At 34.9% G+C, this 18,975-nt stretch overlaps 1 protein-coding gene across 2 annotated transcripts in view; it reads left to right on the top strand.

Annotated features, from left to right (window-relative positions):
- Positions 1–18,975, top strand: part of FCHO2 (FCH and mu domain containing endocytic adaptor 2) — an 89,741-nt gene that overhangs the window by 47,244 nt on the left and 23,522 nt on the right. Inside the window, exons 11-17 of one of the 2 annotated variants that reach the window (XM_050716533.1) lie at positions 2,117–2,141; positions 9,718–9,775; positions 12,299–12,474; positions 13,045–13,059; positions 13,495–13,519; positions 14,238–14,280; positions 14,924–15,018. In XM_050716533.1, coding sequence (XP_050572490.1) covers positions 2,117–2,141; positions 9,718–9,775; positions 12,299–12,474; positions 13,045–13,059; positions 13,495–13,519; positions 14,238–14,280; positions 14,924–15,018 — 437 coding nt within the window. The remainder of the gene's footprint in view (positions 1–2,116; positions 2,142–9,717; positions 9,776–12,298; positions 12,475–13,044; positions 13,060–13,494; positions 13,520–14,237; positions 14,281–14,923; positions 15,019–18,975) is intronic. The other variant, XM_050716534.1, reaches the window with a different exon arrangement.

The raw sequence follows: 18,975 nt of genomic DNA, 5'->3' as shown, positions 1-18,975 counted from the left end.
AGACATTATATTTAAAATTGAAAGATAATCTGAGTGTTTCTTCCAGGGAGAAATTTTGTTTTTCATTACATGGTGATGTCGTCAGATAACAAAAATGAATGCAGCCACTCTGAAATGCGAAAATAAGTTGATTTATTTACAACAATTTGAACCGAAACTTGATTTATATTATGCTTTTTGTTTCTATATTTGCACACAACACAAAAAAGAATAGATGTGGAGGTCAAAAAGAAAGAAATATAACTGCATGATACTGATTTACTATATAACACATGCCATAGGTTTTTACAAAGATTTTTGCACTAGTCCAGAATTTCTATCATCACATGTTTAGAACTTCACATTCTAATATTTGTTTTTCAAGTATAGAGGATCCATTAAGTTCTAAAGTAAAATATTCTAATAGTTATTTATTATCTATTTAAAGAGTTTTAGTGCTAGTCTGTATTTGCTTGATTTCATCTTCAGCTGATGATCAGCTTACAAGCTGTGCATGATAGAGCTCTGTATCATCAGAAAGTTCTCTGCACACAGAGAGTGCTTTCTTAATTTCTTGTTAAACTGGACTGGAAGTTTGTTTAGTTTGTGTAGGACATGATTTCCAGACCTAGAATAAATAACTCTCATGCTTTTTAGGCTTTTCAGTTATCAATCTCTGAAGTGTTGACACCTAAACCAGATGTTGTGCCCAGTAGTGTTTTTACACGGGTAATTGTCATATGCTTTATATTCTTGCTGTACAGGTTCAGTCAAGGGTTTTGCTTGTTTTCCTAATTACTGCTTTACATGATTTATTTGGTTTAGTTTTTAGCTAAAAATTTTAGATTCTCTCACAAAGTCCCCATTTTCTGAAATGTTACCTTATACTAAAAGCGTGACCCAGTTCTTTAATGTTAAAAGATTATGCATCTAGCAATATAAAAGCACATCCATCTAAAACCTGATGTCCTCATTTTCCACTTCACCAGCAATTAGAACCTTTTGAGAGAAGTCTAATACTTCAAGCTGCAAAATAAAGTAGCTGCTTCTATTGCTATGAATTCAGTTTAGCCAGCAGGGGGAGGTATGACATAGGACAATTTGACTTTGCTACACACATTTTCTTTTGTGTGCAGCCTTTTAGAGGAGAGGAGACAAGACCCTTCATCTCGCTGTGTTCCTAAAGGCTGGACTGAATTTTGTGTTCATGTTCCCATGTCAGCAAGTTTTCAAACCTGTTTTTAAGGACACGGTAGTTTTTATTTATAACTTCTTTTAACCTTTTGGAGGTGATGTAGTTTACTCCAAAATCTTTTTTATTTTTCTCTTTTCTTTCCTTTTTTAAATTTTTCATAAGTACAAATTTAGGATGTTCAACTTGACAGCACCAAAATGTGGTTGTTCTGTTGTACTAGCATTTACAGAGTTGTTTCTGAGGGTGCAGATTAGAGAGGATTTAATCACCTGTATGCTACTCAGGTATTCCCACATACAGTAAATGTGATTCCTTCTCTTTTTTGCATATATTGGTGGGAAGAGATCACTGTAATCACTGTTCCTTCCAACCACTTTTTAAATTGATTTTTTTAAGTGTTTCTTAAGATAGTTTTATTTTTTCCTGTATTTTCTGGTGCCTAACTGCAAATTTACTTGACAAGCATGAACTGGGAATGAATTTTCAAAAGAAAGAAGATCTGAATTCCTTTAAGAATAGTCTTAATTGTTTTAAGACCTAGTTATTATCCAAAATGTTTCATTGAGTCTGGTGACTTATACTTATTATGCACATTGTCCACAGAGACCTGACTCTTTAAGTTATTCATTCAAAATAAATCACGGTACTCCTGAATTCCCTTGATTCTTTTTGTCTTTACTATGAAGTGAGTTTGTTTTTAAAGCATTTATTGTGAATTTTCTCCTATAGTGTTTTCAGCATAAACTTTTAGCTTCTTTTTTAAATATCATTCAATTGAATGTGGATTATTTATTGCAAAAATTTTAATAGACTTTGAGAGGCAAATGGGTTAACTTCAATGTTTCAGATTAATTGAAAATATTAGAAGAAGTGTATCAGAACTGGATGAATAAAGTCATTTGTGTGTTTTGTAATTGTGTATATTCTTTATTTTTTTAATAGGGAGTGTCCAGACGCAGACTCAGTTGTAAGTAGACTTATTTCTAACACAAATGTTTATGCTAACATTGTCAAACAGTGCAATTAGAAAAACCAAAACTTTATATATAGTGCTTGCAAAGTATTATTTATGTGATAGAGAGCTTTATATTTTGGTAATATAACTGAAGTGTTAATTTTTTCTCAGATCATAATCTTTCACAATACATAAAAATATGCATCTATAATGCGTTTATGTTTCCTAACAATTTTAGGTTTTAAACAGGATGTTCTTACTGTAATTATTAGCTACTTTGTTTTGCCAGTTAATAGTTTGAACTGCTTGACTAATAGATTCTGAGTGAGTTAAAAGTTCACTATATTCTCGTGTGGACCCAACTTTGCATCATCAGGTTCTTCTGCTTTCCTACTGTCTCCCTGGAGAACCTTTCTGAAATTAATGGAGTTCTGCTTGATTGAGGGCAATAGAATGTAGAATACTGCTTTAAATGTAGACTTTCTAGATGCACACTAAAATTTCTAGATGCACACTTTTTCACTGTCTTTCGTTGCTCTTAGTTGATCTGTGCTGCATCTTAGAATTTTATTTATTAAATTAAAATAAGTAACAGTTACAAATGCTAATAGTTTTTTATTTCCTTAATTAAGTCTTTTTATTTAAAAACATAGATGTTGTCTTGAATTATATGTAATGGATATTGGAACTCCCTGTAGCTATAGTAGGGAATAATTTACAGAATGGTTTAAGTGACTTTGGATAGACTGATTTGTTTTTCAGTTAATTTATTTAGATGCCAGTTATCTTAAACAATTTTAGTCTCCATGTGCACCTGTTGTGGATTTCTCTTCATATAACGTCTGTAAGTTTTAGTATATAGTATAAAAACTTTTTGTTTGAGGAATTTAGGTTTAAAAAATCTAATAGGACCATTCTTCTACATAAGGAAGGTAAAATTTGCCACATAATAGAACTGTATATGTATGCACAGCCTCGTAAGAATCGTATGAGATAATTATTTTATCTTCTATAAAGTCATCTTAATTTAAAGCAAGTTTATCAGTCTTTTCATAGAAATAATGTCAGGTTGAGTCACTGGAGTGAAGCACAACTGGGTTTGACTTGCAGTATTTATTTTCTACCTTGCTTATTTTGGTCACTACATTTTTAGAAGATAATTAATTCAACTGTAAATGAGTCTGACATTCATTCTGGCTGCATGAGGCACACCATATGATCATATAAGTTAGTTGTTCTGTCTAGATGTAATTTATATATAAAAACAAACAAACACTAGCTTCCATAGTGTTAAACAACAAAACTGATACTTTCAATGCCTCCTTTTTAACGCCCACAATTTTTTGATTACATTTGGAATTTAAATATTGGTCTATCATTTCTTCTTGCTTTTTACAAACAAAAGTGTTATTCTGAATGGTAGAATGCTTTAACAGCAGAACCCATTACTGTCATGAAAAATGATGCAGTGTACCGTAGATGAGATTCATTTCACCCATTACAATCAACTTATCCCAAGTGTAGTTTTACACTTTGGGTTGGCATCCTCCTCTGGAAGGTGACATTTCATATGTTTTTTCTCTTTTTCTTGTCTTACCGTAAGGCATCTTTTCTGTTTCATTTTGAAAACTTGGTCTAAGTAGTTATTGCTAGTAATTGTTGCACCAGGCTATCTCTATGAGGATCATTTGGTATACATCTTCACAATACCTTACATGTTTCAAGAAATTGAACTTGGAATAGAATTATTGCAAAAAGAAAAAGGAATTGTTATTTTTGTTTGATTGCCAGAAAAACACTGAGGATGAACCCTTAGAAAATTCAACTTACTTAAGGTGTCCCCTACTAATGGTTAATATTGTGATTTTGGTCATGTTTGGTCAATTACTAAAAATCTCCATGTCTGGCTTTTATATTATCATGATCTTTTTCTTAAAATTGGCTTTTGTTTTTTTGCCAAGAATTTTAGTTGTTTTTCACTCAAGAGAAAGGACTGTAGGAGGTAACCACCTTATAGTTATTTATAATTTTAAACACTGAGGTAAATATATTGACTGTAGAAGCTGAGTAACCAGTAAGAACTGACTTCAATACTGTATCTACCAGTTATCCATGGTTATATCAGTTATCTACCAGATCCATTTTTTTCATGGATCTTTGAAAATAGGTATTAAGTAGCCAGTTCCATCAGGGTCTTGTCAGTAGTCCAAACTGTATAATGCAGTATATTCTGACTTGTACTCTCTGTTTTCAGAAAACAAAACAGCAAGATTGTCCTAAGAAAGGTCTTTTGTACCAAAATGAAAGTTCTTAAATTTGTGTGTGGCAAGCTATGTGCTTATGCTCATCCTTTTTATGCAGCTGCTAGATTATATATATTGGAAAATATAATTTTATTGCAAATGAATAAATTGTTAATTGCTATCAATATTTTTTTTTGTAGTTGCTATAACAGGTTTTTATGTGATCATGAGTTTGAAGGCAGCTGTGAACTGAGACCTGTTTTTTGTTAAAGAGGTTGAACACTTCAGTAAGCATTCTCTGTTGAAATATGGATCACAGTATGTCATGAGATATGAAATTCATGTGATATTATATATCAGGCTACACATGCAACTTCCATTAAGTAAAGCCTTAATAATTAAGAAAAGTAGAAAGCTGTGTGTACGCTAGAAGGAGACAGCAGTTGAAGTTTGGTTGTGTAAGTGTTTATTACCTAGCAAGCTGCTCCATGGGCAGAAGTAATTGTCTTGTTTCCCATGAGTTTGGCATGTCTCTAGGTGTATAGGAAGATAGAAGCTCTAGCAGAAATTTTTCTTCTGGGAAAGCATTTACAAGGTTCCACTTGTGTCCAGTAAGGTCTGAGTTTGGATAGCAGCCCTTCCTTTGGTTGGGATACTAGCAGATCTCTCTCTTCTACTTGACTGCCTATTTTCATGAAAACTGTAGTAATGTAATTATCTTTGAGTCCTCTGTTCTTTCTGTCAAATCCATTTGAAATTGTCCGGTAAGTTCAAAAGTAATTAAGAAGGGAGTCACAGATGCACTGAACAGTGCCGAACCCTTTTTCCTTGGAAACTGGAATGCAAACAGTATTGGGGCATCTAAAACTTTCCATTAATCTAATATGTAAAGGGTATAGCATAATTAAGATTCTATGTAATTATACACCATTTTTATTCCTAGGGAATGATTGAATTTGGGATTGTCATTAATATGTGGAACACAAGTATAACCTTAATTATATTTGGATTGCTATATTCAAATGTTTTTCTTTATTTGTATTTTGTAATGTTTACTTATGATCTATTTTGAGTAGCTGATGATGATATAGGATATGAACCTTTGTAGTCACAGTACAGGAGAGGAGCACTCTGAATACTCATTTTGCTTTCTTTCTGCATCTCTGGCAGTGGAAGTGACTGAATGCTCTCTTCTTTCATGTCTTTTGTATACAGCCTAAAGAGAGGAGACTGAGAATGTAATGTAAAACTCTGTCTTAGCCATGAGGATGTACCTGGGTCAAATTTGCATCTTAAATATGTTAAAAGTGGAGAGGCTCTTTTTTTCTCTTCTTCCAGGATATAAGCTTCAACTGCTCACTTTGAGTGTGCTTTGAGTTTGCTGATCTGGATGTACAGAAAGAAGTCAGTCTTCCTCAGTAAAATGACAGAAAGTTCATCAAGCAAAAAAAGAAACAGTGAACTGTTCTGCTTATCAATATCTTGAAGCATGCCTTGAGGAAGACTAGATAAGTAGCTCTCACTGTAGATACCCCAGAAGAAGAGAAAATGGGCAGAAATCTTGCTGAAGATCAGTTAAGGTTCTTTGTTTTTTGACCCAGTAACAAACCTGTGAGTAGTGCTCATGTTGCTGAGGAAGGGACAAATGAAGTAACTAGACTGCAGCTGTCTCCTCTCTCATCCTTTGTATGTACCTTGGAGGAGCCAATAATGTGGTAGTGGTTTAGGCATCTTCCATTGTTTTTAGATGCCAGATGGGATAGAATAAGGAATTTGAGCCAAAGTATTGACCCAAACTCTAAAAATGAGTTTTGGCAATAGAATTTGCATTCCTTATGCTTTTTGTACAGGTAGTTTTACTTTGTTATTCATTACGTCCTTTTGTTATATTTATTTTTTAAAAAATATTCATCTCAGAAAGTGTGTAAAACATACTAATGTAGAGATCGAGGTATAAACTCTAAAATTATATATATATATATATATATATTCGAAACTAGATATTAACTTAATCAGTAATGTGTTGTATTACATCTGCAAGCACAGGGAAAAACTCTGTGCTTTTTTGTAACAGTATGTTTAGTCACTTAACAGAACCTCTGAGAATGTGAAGCCTTCTTCCTAGGAAGTACACTTTCCAGAGACTTTCAGAGTTCAAGTCATGTCCATATTGAGCACTTTTTTCCATGGAAATACAACAAATAAAGTGTTTGGGTAGGGGGCTAAACTTTCATCCCCACTCACATTCATAACTACCTCTTATGGAAAACCAAAGTTTGTAAAGATCTTCTTCCTCTCTGCTGAAGTTCAAAAATGACTTGTATACATGGAGGTTGTATTTTTTCTCCTCATTTCATTGTGGTAGGCAAATCAGGTCTTGACTATATTGTGTGCCTGGTATTTGAAAGATGCACTATGATCTACCACCTTATATGTAGTTCTGTCTTTGTAGAAGTGTGGAGGAGGCTTAGCTTGGTTAAGTGTAAATGCCTTCATTAACATCAATTTTGTGAATATGTAGCTTATCCAAAGGGCTGTGTCTTCTGCTGCTGTTACAAAATGTAAATTAGTAAATAACGGTCTCATGTGTCAGAAAGTAAGGAAAACTGATCACCATGAAAATGGTATTTTGAAATTACTACTTAATTTTAAGTAAGACTGTGAAGTAACATTTTGCTTGTATATGACACAATTTGTCAGTATAAAGGTTCATTCATTCACCTATATCTGCTAATAGTTCATACAAAAATGTGAATTCAGTATCTTACTAAGGAAAACAAAAGGCATTTTAAGAATTATAAGAATTTTGTACAAGATCAATATGAATCATGGAGAAACCTGGAAATATAAAGCCTGATGATTTCTGACTCTGCTTACACTATGTAAAGTCAGAAGTTTTAAATGATATATATTCAAATTTCAAAATAGAAAAAAAGTACAAATAAAGTTCTTTGGAAAGTGTTAGGAAAAAAAAAAAGGCAATCTAGTCCTGCAGGTGTAAGAGCAAGGACTTTTACATACAGTTCATGTGTTCAGAAGTTAAGCTGTACATTTCCATCTGTTTTGAAAATACTAATTTTAACTTCTTGTCTGAAGTTTTGAATACAGGCTGTATGCTAAAGTAACATTGCTGAGAAATAGCTGCTTCAAATATCTTCTCAAGATCAGAAATATTTAGATAAAAATATTAAGAAAGAAATTGCATACTTTAAGGAAGTTAAGATTTTAGTGCTTTGTACAGATACAATTTATCTTAGAGATTACTCAATAAGCTAAAATAATGCAATGAAAATATCTTCTGCAAACTGAGTTTTTTTTCCACAATTATAAACCAAAACAGACAGATTTGTCAGCTAAGTTGTTTGTGCTGTGTGTCCCCAGTAATAATATCTTTTACGTATATGGCCTGGCTGGAAGAAAAATTAAATGTTGTCTATTTGAAGATTGTTGTTGTTTTTCAATTCATCTTAACCATGAGTGATCCAAATCTATTGAAAATTGTCTATTATGACAACTAAATCACTTCAGAATTCAGAAGTTGTAATAAGAACATGTACCTACCCTCTAGCTGTATGTTTTTGTTCTGTTTACTTTGATGTCAAGTTTCATTAGTGTTTGTTGGCATATAAACAAGGTCGGCCTGAGGTCAAGCGTAGCTAAGAACTCTGATTTGAGCAAGTAGAGCTAAGGTACTGGACCGTGTGATCCTACTCTTATTACTTTTTTTGGGGGGGGGGGGTTACTTTTTTTCTTCTTGTTTTTAATTTTTTAAAATCAAATACTGGTGAAGGCAAAGTCTTACAAATTTCAAGAAACTGCACCTAGACATTCTGCATTTTAAAGTTTGTGTTTAAATATATTTTTTTGCTTTAGTTTGTTGTGCTTTTTAATTAGGTACTGTATTGTATCTCCTATATATGATCATATTTCTTACTCCTTTTAGCATAAAGTTTGATCTATGTTTAAATTCATTACACTTAATTCAGAAGTGTTAGATTTAGAGGGCTGTACAGAAAAGAATCTCTCTTAGTAAATAAAATATGAGACATCACATTTGTGATGCCTATAAAATGAATATAAGAACAAATGTATGTTTATCTTCCTCTAATTCTAAAGCTATTCAGGTTGAATACGTCTTCAAGCTTGGCTTCAAATTTTAGGTGAAGTCAAGTGGCTGCTTGCTAGCCCACTGGAAGTCTCTAGTATAGGTTATTTTCTTGTATCTCATGACTTGTATCAGAAAGATATATTTTGACCATAATATATGTTTCTTTTTCAGTCAAACTGCTTACCCGTACCTGTTTTCTAACAGAGAAAGGATAAACTTTTTGATACATTAGAATAAATCACTTTTTTTATATGAATCTTGACATTATTATATTTTTATAAGAACTTGTTGTTTTTTAATAACCTTAACTATGGCATTTCAATTCACAAAGTCATTAGTGGTCCTTTCCTTTACTATTTTGTTTTGAATGGGGGAAGTATCCATATATGCTGGTCTATTCCTTTACATGCAATATATACCAATACAATAGATATGTGACCTTTTTTTGCACATTTTTGAAATTTAGATTTCCATATTAAAAAATTGTTTCTCTTGTTCCAAAGCGCTTTTATGAAACAAAGTGCTTAGCTAAAAATTCTAAATGATTTTTAGCATAATTCTCTTCAATTTATGCTTAAGTGCCTGCAAGAACTGAAAAACTGAAATGGTTTGAAGTTCCTGAATGATTATTAGCTTTGAAAATCCATGGCAGTGCTGAGGGTGTATTTTTAATTTTCATCCATGCTTTTTAACTGATGTGCATATTCTTTGCTAAAGCAGGCTTGCTGCCTTATCAAGGGGGAGAAAAGTTGCAACCTGTATAGCCTGGAATGCTTTTACTCACTCACTGAAGTATTGACTAGTGCTTAATAAATGTTATGTTCCTGCACCATCAGAGCCTCAAAGGCCTCAGCTGAAAGAATTAGAAGTAGAAACTAGGAAAATATTTGGAGCCAAAAACCTGTAGGTTTATTTAACGCTCAGCAATAAAGGTAACTTGCTACTGACCTTTTTGCTAGCGTACCAGTAAAAACAGATGCATTTAAACTGCCATTTTTCGTAGGAAATTCAGAGGTTGTTTTGTTGCACCCTGTTCTGAGGTATCTTGCCTGTCACTCTACTTCCGAATTACAGACCATAACATGAGATAACTGCGATAATTATTGGTGAATAGTGATGACTTTCATGAGCTGTCATAATCAAATTTTAATTTGTCATTGACATAAAATCCAGTCTGATGTAAGAATGGTTTTTAGTTATTTGTCAATACCACATTTTTTTGTTTGTTTGTTTTTAGAACATTCCTGATGTAGATGATGAAGGATACAGCATTAAACCAGAAACAACACAGGATATCCTTTTTACTATTGTTGTGCCAAATTATTTGATATTGTTACAGTTCTTTGAAGAGGGCAAGTACTGATTAAAGTTTTAAGTAAAGGAAGACATCATTCAAGCTTGTGTTGCAACTTTGTATTCTTATGCTCATAGCTTCTGCAAACTGTACAAAATTTTGTCTAGCCTAGATTTTGTGTGTATAAATGTTAAAATTTAGATCAGATGTCATAGGAACTGTAAAAGGATGCTCTTTGTCTGACAGTAAACAAAACAAAACAATAACAGAAAGCCTGAACAAAAGCTTTAAGGTGACCATGAAGATCTTTCTCCATGAAAACCTTTCAGAGAGTTTGTAGAACTCTTTTAAGCATAATGAACAGTTACCTGTTCTATAGTCACACCCTTCCTACATTTTTATAATACCATTAGAAAGGTTGGGAGCTCCAACAGCCTAGAAATAGAATTTCTTTTTCTTTATTAAGTCGTTCCACCACATGCTCTTTCTAATTGGTGCTTCCAGCTTTTATTGTATTTTAGTAATTGTTTCGATATGTAGAATACATTTTCACTACGAGTATTATTTTATGGAGACACGTGATTTTTCTCTGCTCTTCCTTTGAAGGAAAATATTTTTGCCTTCTTTCATTCTCCTATCAGAAACAGAGGCAGGCTCTATTCAGGAACTGGGATCTGGCTTGCTATAGATCTAAACAAGCCTACTATGTTAGCAAGATTATTAATTTTTGGAATTGTATTCACTGATTTTTCGGAGGACTAGAGATAAAAGGTAAATTTACACTTTACGTTTATATTAGTGACAATTTTTAACAAGTTGAAAGCACCTTAAAGTGAACCAATTCATCACAGTTTCTGTTTTCATCATCTCTGCAGAATATGCGTCTGTTGCCCCCAGTGAAGATTCCTGTACTGATGAATACAGTCATGTTACCTCTCATTTAGAAAACTGGTATAAAAGTGACAGACTTATCCAGTTCTGTGGAGGGCTTTATTTCATGTTTTGCATATATTTATGAAGTGGAGTGAGTAACATCCGTTCTTTGTAAAAGATTCACCCAGACATCTTTTTCTCCATTATCCCATTTGTCATGAAGAAATGTAAAAGGCCATACATCTAGTGACAAAGTTCAATGATTTGCAATCCCTTCAGCTTCAGAAGCTTTTGACCAGATTCAGGAAGTCATCAGTTACCTTCTTCTTTTCCTCCCACTAGCATCCAAGAGTGGATATTTATTCTGCTGATGGGAACTCTTAAGGTGATTTGTTGGAGGACATTAATTTACCGGTCTATCTTAGTAAGGCCAATCTTAAGTGTTGGAAGAACACTCATCCTAAAAATTACTGGCTGACCTTTCAGTTCACGTTATTCAGATCTAAATAATCTTTGCCAGTAACCATTTAATAGACCTGCATGCAACAGCCTGATTTGTAGTAAATGAGTCATAAAACTCAGTAACTTCACAGGCAAGGCAATTTTGTGAAATGAAAAATGGCTTGTCTTAAAATTTTATTTTCCAGACGTGATCCATTTTTGAGGACGGATAGCCTGTAAGATGGAGACATCTGAATTTTTCTTCACCAGATCTCAGGGATTCTTTCAGTTAAATTGGATTTCTAATGCATTTGTGGTTCAGGGTTTTAATCTTTGTCAGGGAGTACTTTCAAGAGATTTCATTCAAGTGGCTGGCATTTTTTCAAATAAAAAAAAAGAAGCAATGTATAGGGTATGTGTTCTCCCCCCATGTGGCAAGAAAATTTTGAGTAGAGAAAATTTTTCACCTTGTTTCTTGTCAAAACAAATGCATCTTTCAAGACTTAGCATGGGCCTTTCAGAGGTTTTTCCCAGTGCAGTGTATGTACATAAAAAGAATCAAGGCTAAATTCATCTATATATTTTGCTTGTGTTGAGGGCTGAGTTGTCATTGTGATTCCTTTTTAGGAATGTTGACATTGCTTTAAGTAGCTGATTCTGGTGTTTCATTTACTGTGCAGCCTCCTGTGTAACTGGCATCCTTTGTTGCGAAATTATCATGCCACTCTGCAAAAATGGCAAGTTGTGGTGGCTGCTGCTACTTCCTCTGCTGTTATGGTTGGTACAGGTACCATGGGCATTCCGTTGCTATTTAAAAAGCCTAGTGTTTTCCCTTACTTGATTTTTAAGGATTTCTGCAATTCATACATTTTTCATACATGCATTAAGATCGTTGGTGGAATCTTACAAATCATTAATTTAACATACAGAAGTGTTGCCGATGTAAAATCTTCATTTTTACCCTGATGCCTTCAAATATGCACTTTTTGAGTTATAGAATGGAGTAGTGCCTTTCGTAACAGGGGTACCATTTTGAAGACGAGTGGGATATGAAAACTAAATTTTTTTACTTTGACTTGGGGGATCTATTTGAGATGTCTGTATAAGTGCACAAAGAGTTTAGGCAGTATTGTTTATCAGTTGTGTATGAATTTGTAATTTGTAAAGTAAGTGAATTTGTAGTACTTCCACCTTAACTGAGAAAAACATACCAAAGAGAACCACTTCTATTCATCCAGTGATTCTGACTCTGAAGATGATGAACCCAGGAGGTTCCATATAGAAATAAAACCTGTACAGCCAAATAGTAGCTCTCAATATACCATGCCTTCCTTGGATGAATTAAAAGTATCAATAGGGAACATTGCCCTTTCTCCAGCAACATCCGTAAGTAATTTTGTTCTTTGTATTTTTAATGAATAGAGAAGAAAAGTGATAAGGAATCTTTACTGTAAACATGTAATTTACTGTCCAAAATTTATTCTAGTTTCAAATTTTATTTTTTTTTTTTTACTGTGCACTGGATTATCTTTCATGCACTTTATCACAAGATAATGTTAAGTAATTTTCTCTTCTCAGATTTTAACTTTTCTTAAGTCTGTGAAGTGCTCAATCCTTGTCTTTCCACCGTTGCCACCACAATACATTTGAATAAATGTGGAGTTAGGTGTGCATTGCTTTGCAAACTTAGTTAACTAATGGGTATTCAATAATATACAAACCTTTAAAATTGATTATATGATGTGGGTACGTGTAACTCTTAAAGAGCATCTTTACTGTATGTATTCTGCCAAACCACAGAATTATCCTTTATACCAAGAGATGAAATTAGAAATAAATAGTTTTGAAGTATTCTAGTGCAATAGTCAAAGTAGAATTAGGATGGCTCTGATTTCAAGGAAAGTAATAATAAAATATTAACAGTGATTTTTCTCTTTTTTCCCCATTTTTTGAAAGCAGAGGCACAGTCCTGTAAGTACGGAATGGCTTTTTATTCGTGTTTTCAAATGAAAATTGAGTAAGTCTACTATGTGAGGGACTTGGGAAAATGTTAGGAATGTTTCTATTCTTATCTGTCAGACATGATGCAGCTTTCATGTAATATGAAAGCTGTGAAATCCTACTGGCCTAGCCTGAAAAGAGATTTGGTAATACTGTTCCCTTTGTCAGCTCTGCAATCTTCTTTCCTGCCTTTTCATATCCTGTGTGACAGGTTTGCACTGGTTGCTCTGTTATGGCTCTTGTTCTATTATTCTGCAAGTTCCAGAATGTTCTGCCTGGCACTAAAAGTAAAATATCTCATGGAAGATTGAGTGGAAATATGAGCCCTGGGACTATTAAGTGTTTTATTTGGCAATTGTTGTAACAACAACAACAATAATGGTAATATTTTTTCTTCTGTTTCAGGCACAAATGAACAGAAATTCATCCAGTAAGTGCAATATTTAACTTTTAGTCTATTTATGTTAGTTTTTCAACTTAGCATGAAAATAGATTTTTTATTGTTGGTACCTTTGTGATATTTCTTTTGAAGTACCAGTGGTAAATTCAAAGGGCAAAATTAAGTTATCTGGTCTAAATTTCAAAACAGTAGAAAACACGCGAAGATCTCCTCAGTTTCTATGTACTTAGTTGTTCCCTGTTCTGGGAATCAGATGAGGCTGTCTGACATTGCTGAGGAACAAGTCCAAGAGCAAAGGGAAATGACCCTTGTGCAAGTTCTTAAAACCCTTCCACCATCTCTGGTAAGGTGTGATCCACAGATCCACAAACCCACTAAGTACTATCTTTCAGAGAGAAAGTATATCCTCTAGGTTTTTTGTATGTGTGGTTTTCTTTTTTTTTTCCAGTAAGAAAAGAGGACAGGTTTGCTGAGGAATAAAATTGGTGTAAACAGAATAATATAAGGATGAAATTTCAAGTGATCACTTTCTCCCAAAATGTATTGCTCTGTGTAGTCCTTTCAGAAAGTATTCCAGGAGCATCTGAATTTATGTTATCAGAAATAATGCATCTTCTTTCCATTTTAAAAATCCATGATAAAGTTTGAACTGCAATGATAAGCATTTACTACTTTTGTGTAATAAAGCTGAAAGATTTTTATTTTAGTGTATCACAGCTTTGCTCATACTACTCTGTTCTTTGCTTAGGTGAGGAGTTAACAAAATCAAAACTTTCTGCTCCAACTAATGAGTAAGTTCAACTTTTATATTATGTCGAATGAAGTTTGGGGGGAATTTGTTCTTATTTTGATCCAATACTCAGAAACTCATTGGAAACATCGACTGCTGTTTTAAGCATCTCTTGTGTGGTAAGAGTTAAGGACTAATCATGTAATGATTCCTGTTCACTTGTTATTGCCCTCCTAACTTGCTTTGTTGCTTTGTTATGATGTCTCAATTGATATTTAAAATTACGTAATCACTAAATACTGTTTTTTTATTAAAAACTCATGTTTTAACTGCCGAGGTTAGCTTCCATTTAAGAGCGCTTAAGATCACAAACCCCACATTTAGACATATATATATATTGTTCATATATGTGTTTGCTGAAACAAATCAGTTTGTAAATGTGTTTCTTACTGAAAATGAGGTTAAGTACTAACATAATGATATATGCCCAAACACAAACTTGCACCAAGGTGATAAAGGTATCAGTTCAGATAGTTTACTTATGTGTGAGTGAGTTCCTTGACCTACAATTTGTAAGTACGTTTTTTAATTTTTAGATGCAAGGACTAACAAATATAGAAGATGAACTATCAAAGTTGTAATTAGATTTTTTTTATAAGTATATATGCGTTTCATTTATATTCCAATTGTAACTCTTACTGTAGAAAGGGGAACAGTGACCTTCTGGCATGGGATCCACTCTTTAGCAGTTCTCTTGAATCGTCCTCTTCAGCCTCCTTGGCGTCCTCATCTTCCTCAGGTAAGATATTTTATAGTAGAAAATGTTTTCTGCATATTCTTCAGGGTGTTCTATTGTTGCTTATTTAGTCATTGCAAGTGAATGTGCATAGATATTGAAATGAAAGAACTTTTAAAAGCAGTGTTCTATGTTATAGGTAATACACAACAATAATGCAATACGTCAGGCTTTCCAGCTAGGGAGCAAGTGGGAAGAGAGAACACAAGAAACCTTAGGAAAATTCCCTCTTGCTTTTGTTTTTAATCTCCTTTTCTCCCTTTCCAAAAAATGAACATCTGTTCTGGAGGAATAATATAATCTACTTTTTTAGCTTTTAAAAAAAAAAAGCTTTTTAAAAAAAACTACTTTTTTTTAGCTGGTAGGGTTGGGAGATGAAATGGAGGTTGTTGAACAACTGTGAGCCAGGCTGAGCTTGCACTGTGAATAGGGATGGGTTGCTTCTTTCCAGGGAAGCCTGCTGAGCTGTGTAGTACAAAGCCACTATAGAACTTTGCAGTAATGAACCTGCTTTCTATAGTAAACCATGATTCTATTAGGAGATGTGTGGGCAGAATCCAGGGGGAGTGGGAGAAAAATGGCAGGACTAAGACTGAAATGAGGGGGAAGTTTGTGGCACCACCTATATATATATATATATATATATATATATATATATATATATATATGAATGAAATATGCTGAAAAGAAGTTGTGTTTTCACAGTGTTACAAAGTGTAATTTTCACAGTGTTACAAAGTAATCTGTTTTTTTTGTAGTATATTATTGCTTTGGTCTGGTGTTGAAGTCTGTAAAGAAAGGCAGAGGATGCTTAGTTTGTTCTGCTAGTGGTTGTTAGTGTCCAGGTCTGGGGTCCCCATCACAGGAAGGATTTTGATCTATTGAAGTGGGCCCAGAGGAGGACTAAGAAGCTGATCTGAGGGCTGGAGCACCTCTCCTATGAAGAAAGGGTGAGAGAGCTGGGGGTGTTCAGCCTGAATAAGAGAAGACTCCAGGGAGAGTTCATTGCATCTTTTCAATACTTACAGGGGGCTTGTAAAAAAAGATGGAGAACAACTTTTTGCTCAGGCAGACAATCACAGGACAAGGGGGAATGTTTTTAAAAGCAACTTAAAGAGGGGAGATTTAGATAAGAGGTTAGGAGGAAATTCTTCACTCAGAGGATGGTGAGGCACTGGAACAGGTTGCTCAGAGAAGTTGTGGAAGCCCCATCCTTGGGGTTGTTCAAGGCCAGGTTGGACAAGGCCCTGGGCAGCCTGACCTAGTGGGTGGTATCCCTGCCCATACTCCATCCCTGACTCCTACTTCAGTCTTAGGAGCTGTCCCACTACCATCCCAGCAAGTTCAGAGCCCTACAACTGCACATAGATTTTTAATTCATTGTGTATATTCCTCATACTGTGTTCATTAGTGTACAGGCACTTCAGAGAGGTGTCCCAGCATGTGGAGTTTCTAGAAAGGGTTTGAGCAATCTTTCTGTAATAGTGCCTTGTAGGCATTTCCTTGCTTACATGCAAGTGATGGAGATGACCCTTCTTAAGCCCCATTTTGTTAATTTTTTTAATCTGTTCCAGTCACATGACCGCATGCTGTTTGCTCAGCGACCGTGTTCAAATCCCTCACAGGACTGCTGGTTACTCTTTTAGTCCCTCATCATCCTTATGAGGCCAGCCATCCTATTGGTAAAAATGTTTTTGTGCCATGTAGTGAGGTGGATCCAATCTCTCCCAAGCAGATGCTGATCTGTAAGCAAGGTACCATGGTCACAGCACCCACAACACTGTCACCAGCACTGGTTCTGCTGTCAATTATTGACATGTCCTGTTAGTGCCCTTCTGACACCCTTTCCCCTCACCAGCAGGATTGAGTGGAAAACCACGTGGACCTCCATGCCTTTGACTACTGCCTTCAGAGCTCTGTAGTTGTTTTTGATACTGTCCATATTTCACCTAGCAGTATCATTTATGCACCACATGGAAGAACTGCAGGGGATAGTAGTCAGTGGGTTGAACCATCTTCAGCAGTTCCTCTGCCATATCCCAGATCCAGGCCTCCAGCAGGCAGCAAACCTCTCTAGTTGATATCTCAGGTCAACAGATGTGTGCCTTTGTCACTTGTAGCGGGGAGTCAGTCACCCGTTATAGTGACTTACCATTTCTTCCAGGTGTTCTTGCATGGTGTAGGATCAGGTGGACCATGTTCACTGCTTTAACATCCATCTGGCTTCTCTTCAACTGCAAGGGCAGTGAACCTCCTCTGTAGCTGTAAGCCCTTGGAAGGGCCAAAAGCCTTCCTCTTGGTGGCAGAAGTCACCAGCTTTCATCCTTTCCCTTCTCTAGAGGTCGTGCTTACTTTAATAGTGGGGGTGGACACTGCCTGCTTCTCTACTGTGGTTGGGGTCTGAGGCTCTTCAAGCTGTTGTGTCTCAGGGAAGATCTGTCTCCCTTTCATATTCTCGCATGCTGCACAGCCTGCTCCTTTCCTCCTTTATCTCCTCCACTTGGTGGCATAGCTCCTCCAAGACAGCACTGCAGCTGTCCTGTAGGACGGGATCATCTGTCCTGGCATCAGAGAGAGGCCACAGGCACTGCCCGCAGCAGGGGACTTGGAGGGCCACATCCGCCATCCGAAGCTCTGTCTGCAATCAGATATTTATTGCTACCTATGAGTAGGAGGGTAAAGCAGGTTAAGAAATGTTCACACACTCCCTCCTGTCAACAGAACTGGAGAGTGTAGCCGCTGGCTGATGAGTAATGACAGATCATTGGGATCAGTAGCCAGACTTCAGGAGGAATCATCTGCACCTGGCCTTGTACATGAAAATGGCTTATGCACAGAGCCCTATGTTTGACTGAAATTGTTGGAATATAATGCCTCATGGGTATAAGTCAATTTTAGATATGAAAGTCTATTTTAGATATGACAAATATCTAAATATCTACATATTTTGCCTTTGCAAATTTTATCTGATGAATAATTATTTAAAGGATTGTTGTTCTAGGAATTAAGTGTGGTATTTACATCAGTGAAATGATCCATGGAGTTAAATAGCAAGTGAGGGTGCTAAAGTGTTATCAAATTAGTAGCACATTTGGGAAAATTTTTACTTAATTGCAGTAGTTCATATTGTTGTTTAAATCAAATTAGCTTCTGATATTCATTTACCTGCATCTTAGTTCTGAAGACCTCAAAAAATACATACTTTGATCTGATTCTATTTTGAAACCTATTGAAATCAGTGTTATCTTCATCTTGAATGTTAATAAGATAAGCTTATAAGACAAGATGCTTAAAGCTTTTGAAAATCTCAATCCAAAACTTAAATTACTCAAGTATATAATTATTTACTTATTTTGTATACAGAATATGTAAATATGATCTCGCAAGTCCCACGGATACTTTTTTTACTGTTAAAACATTTCATTAGATACTGTTTTGTTACTCTGTTAATCATTGAACACCTAAACCACTGTGGTATTTGAGCAGGCATTGGTTTATGCAGAATAGAGGTAAACTTTGGTCATCCGTGAATAGTCCTGCTTTATTAGGTGTTTAAACTAACTTTGTGATCTTGAACAAACAAAACAGACATTTTTAGCGAGCTGTTGATAACTGTAAAAATGCTTTTTGTTTATCTTCCCCATTTTCATAAACAGGTATTTTTAAAATAGCATTTCCACATTGCTTTTGTATAGGATTTGTAGTAGTATTTCGAAGTCTTTGAATGATATTTAAAATATCTGTTAGAAAGGGAAAACTGTGTTAGGTCTCTGTTTATTTGGGCTTAGGGAATGTACTTGTTCATGACAGAAAGATAGCTATAGTGTCTTACACTTCTGATGTGAATTTTTAAATGTGTTGCTCTCTTTAATTCTCTATGCCACTCTGCTGTTGCTCCTAGCTTTGCCAATCTGCAAGATGTTGAGAGTTGACTAACCTTGCATTTGCTGCTTCTGTTGT

This window comes from Cygnus atratus, chromosome Z (genome assembly GCF_013377495.2).
Source record: "Cygnus atratus isolate AKBS03 ecotype Queensland, Australia chromosome Z, CAtr_DNAZoo_HiC_assembly, whole genome shotgun sequence".
Lineage (NCBI taxonomy): Eukaryota > Metazoa > Chordata > Aves > Anseriformes > Anatidae > Cygnus > Cygnus atratus.
The sequence above is the reverse complement of the archived record's forward strand: the minus strand, read 5'-3'. Positions and strand labels throughout refer to the sequence as shown.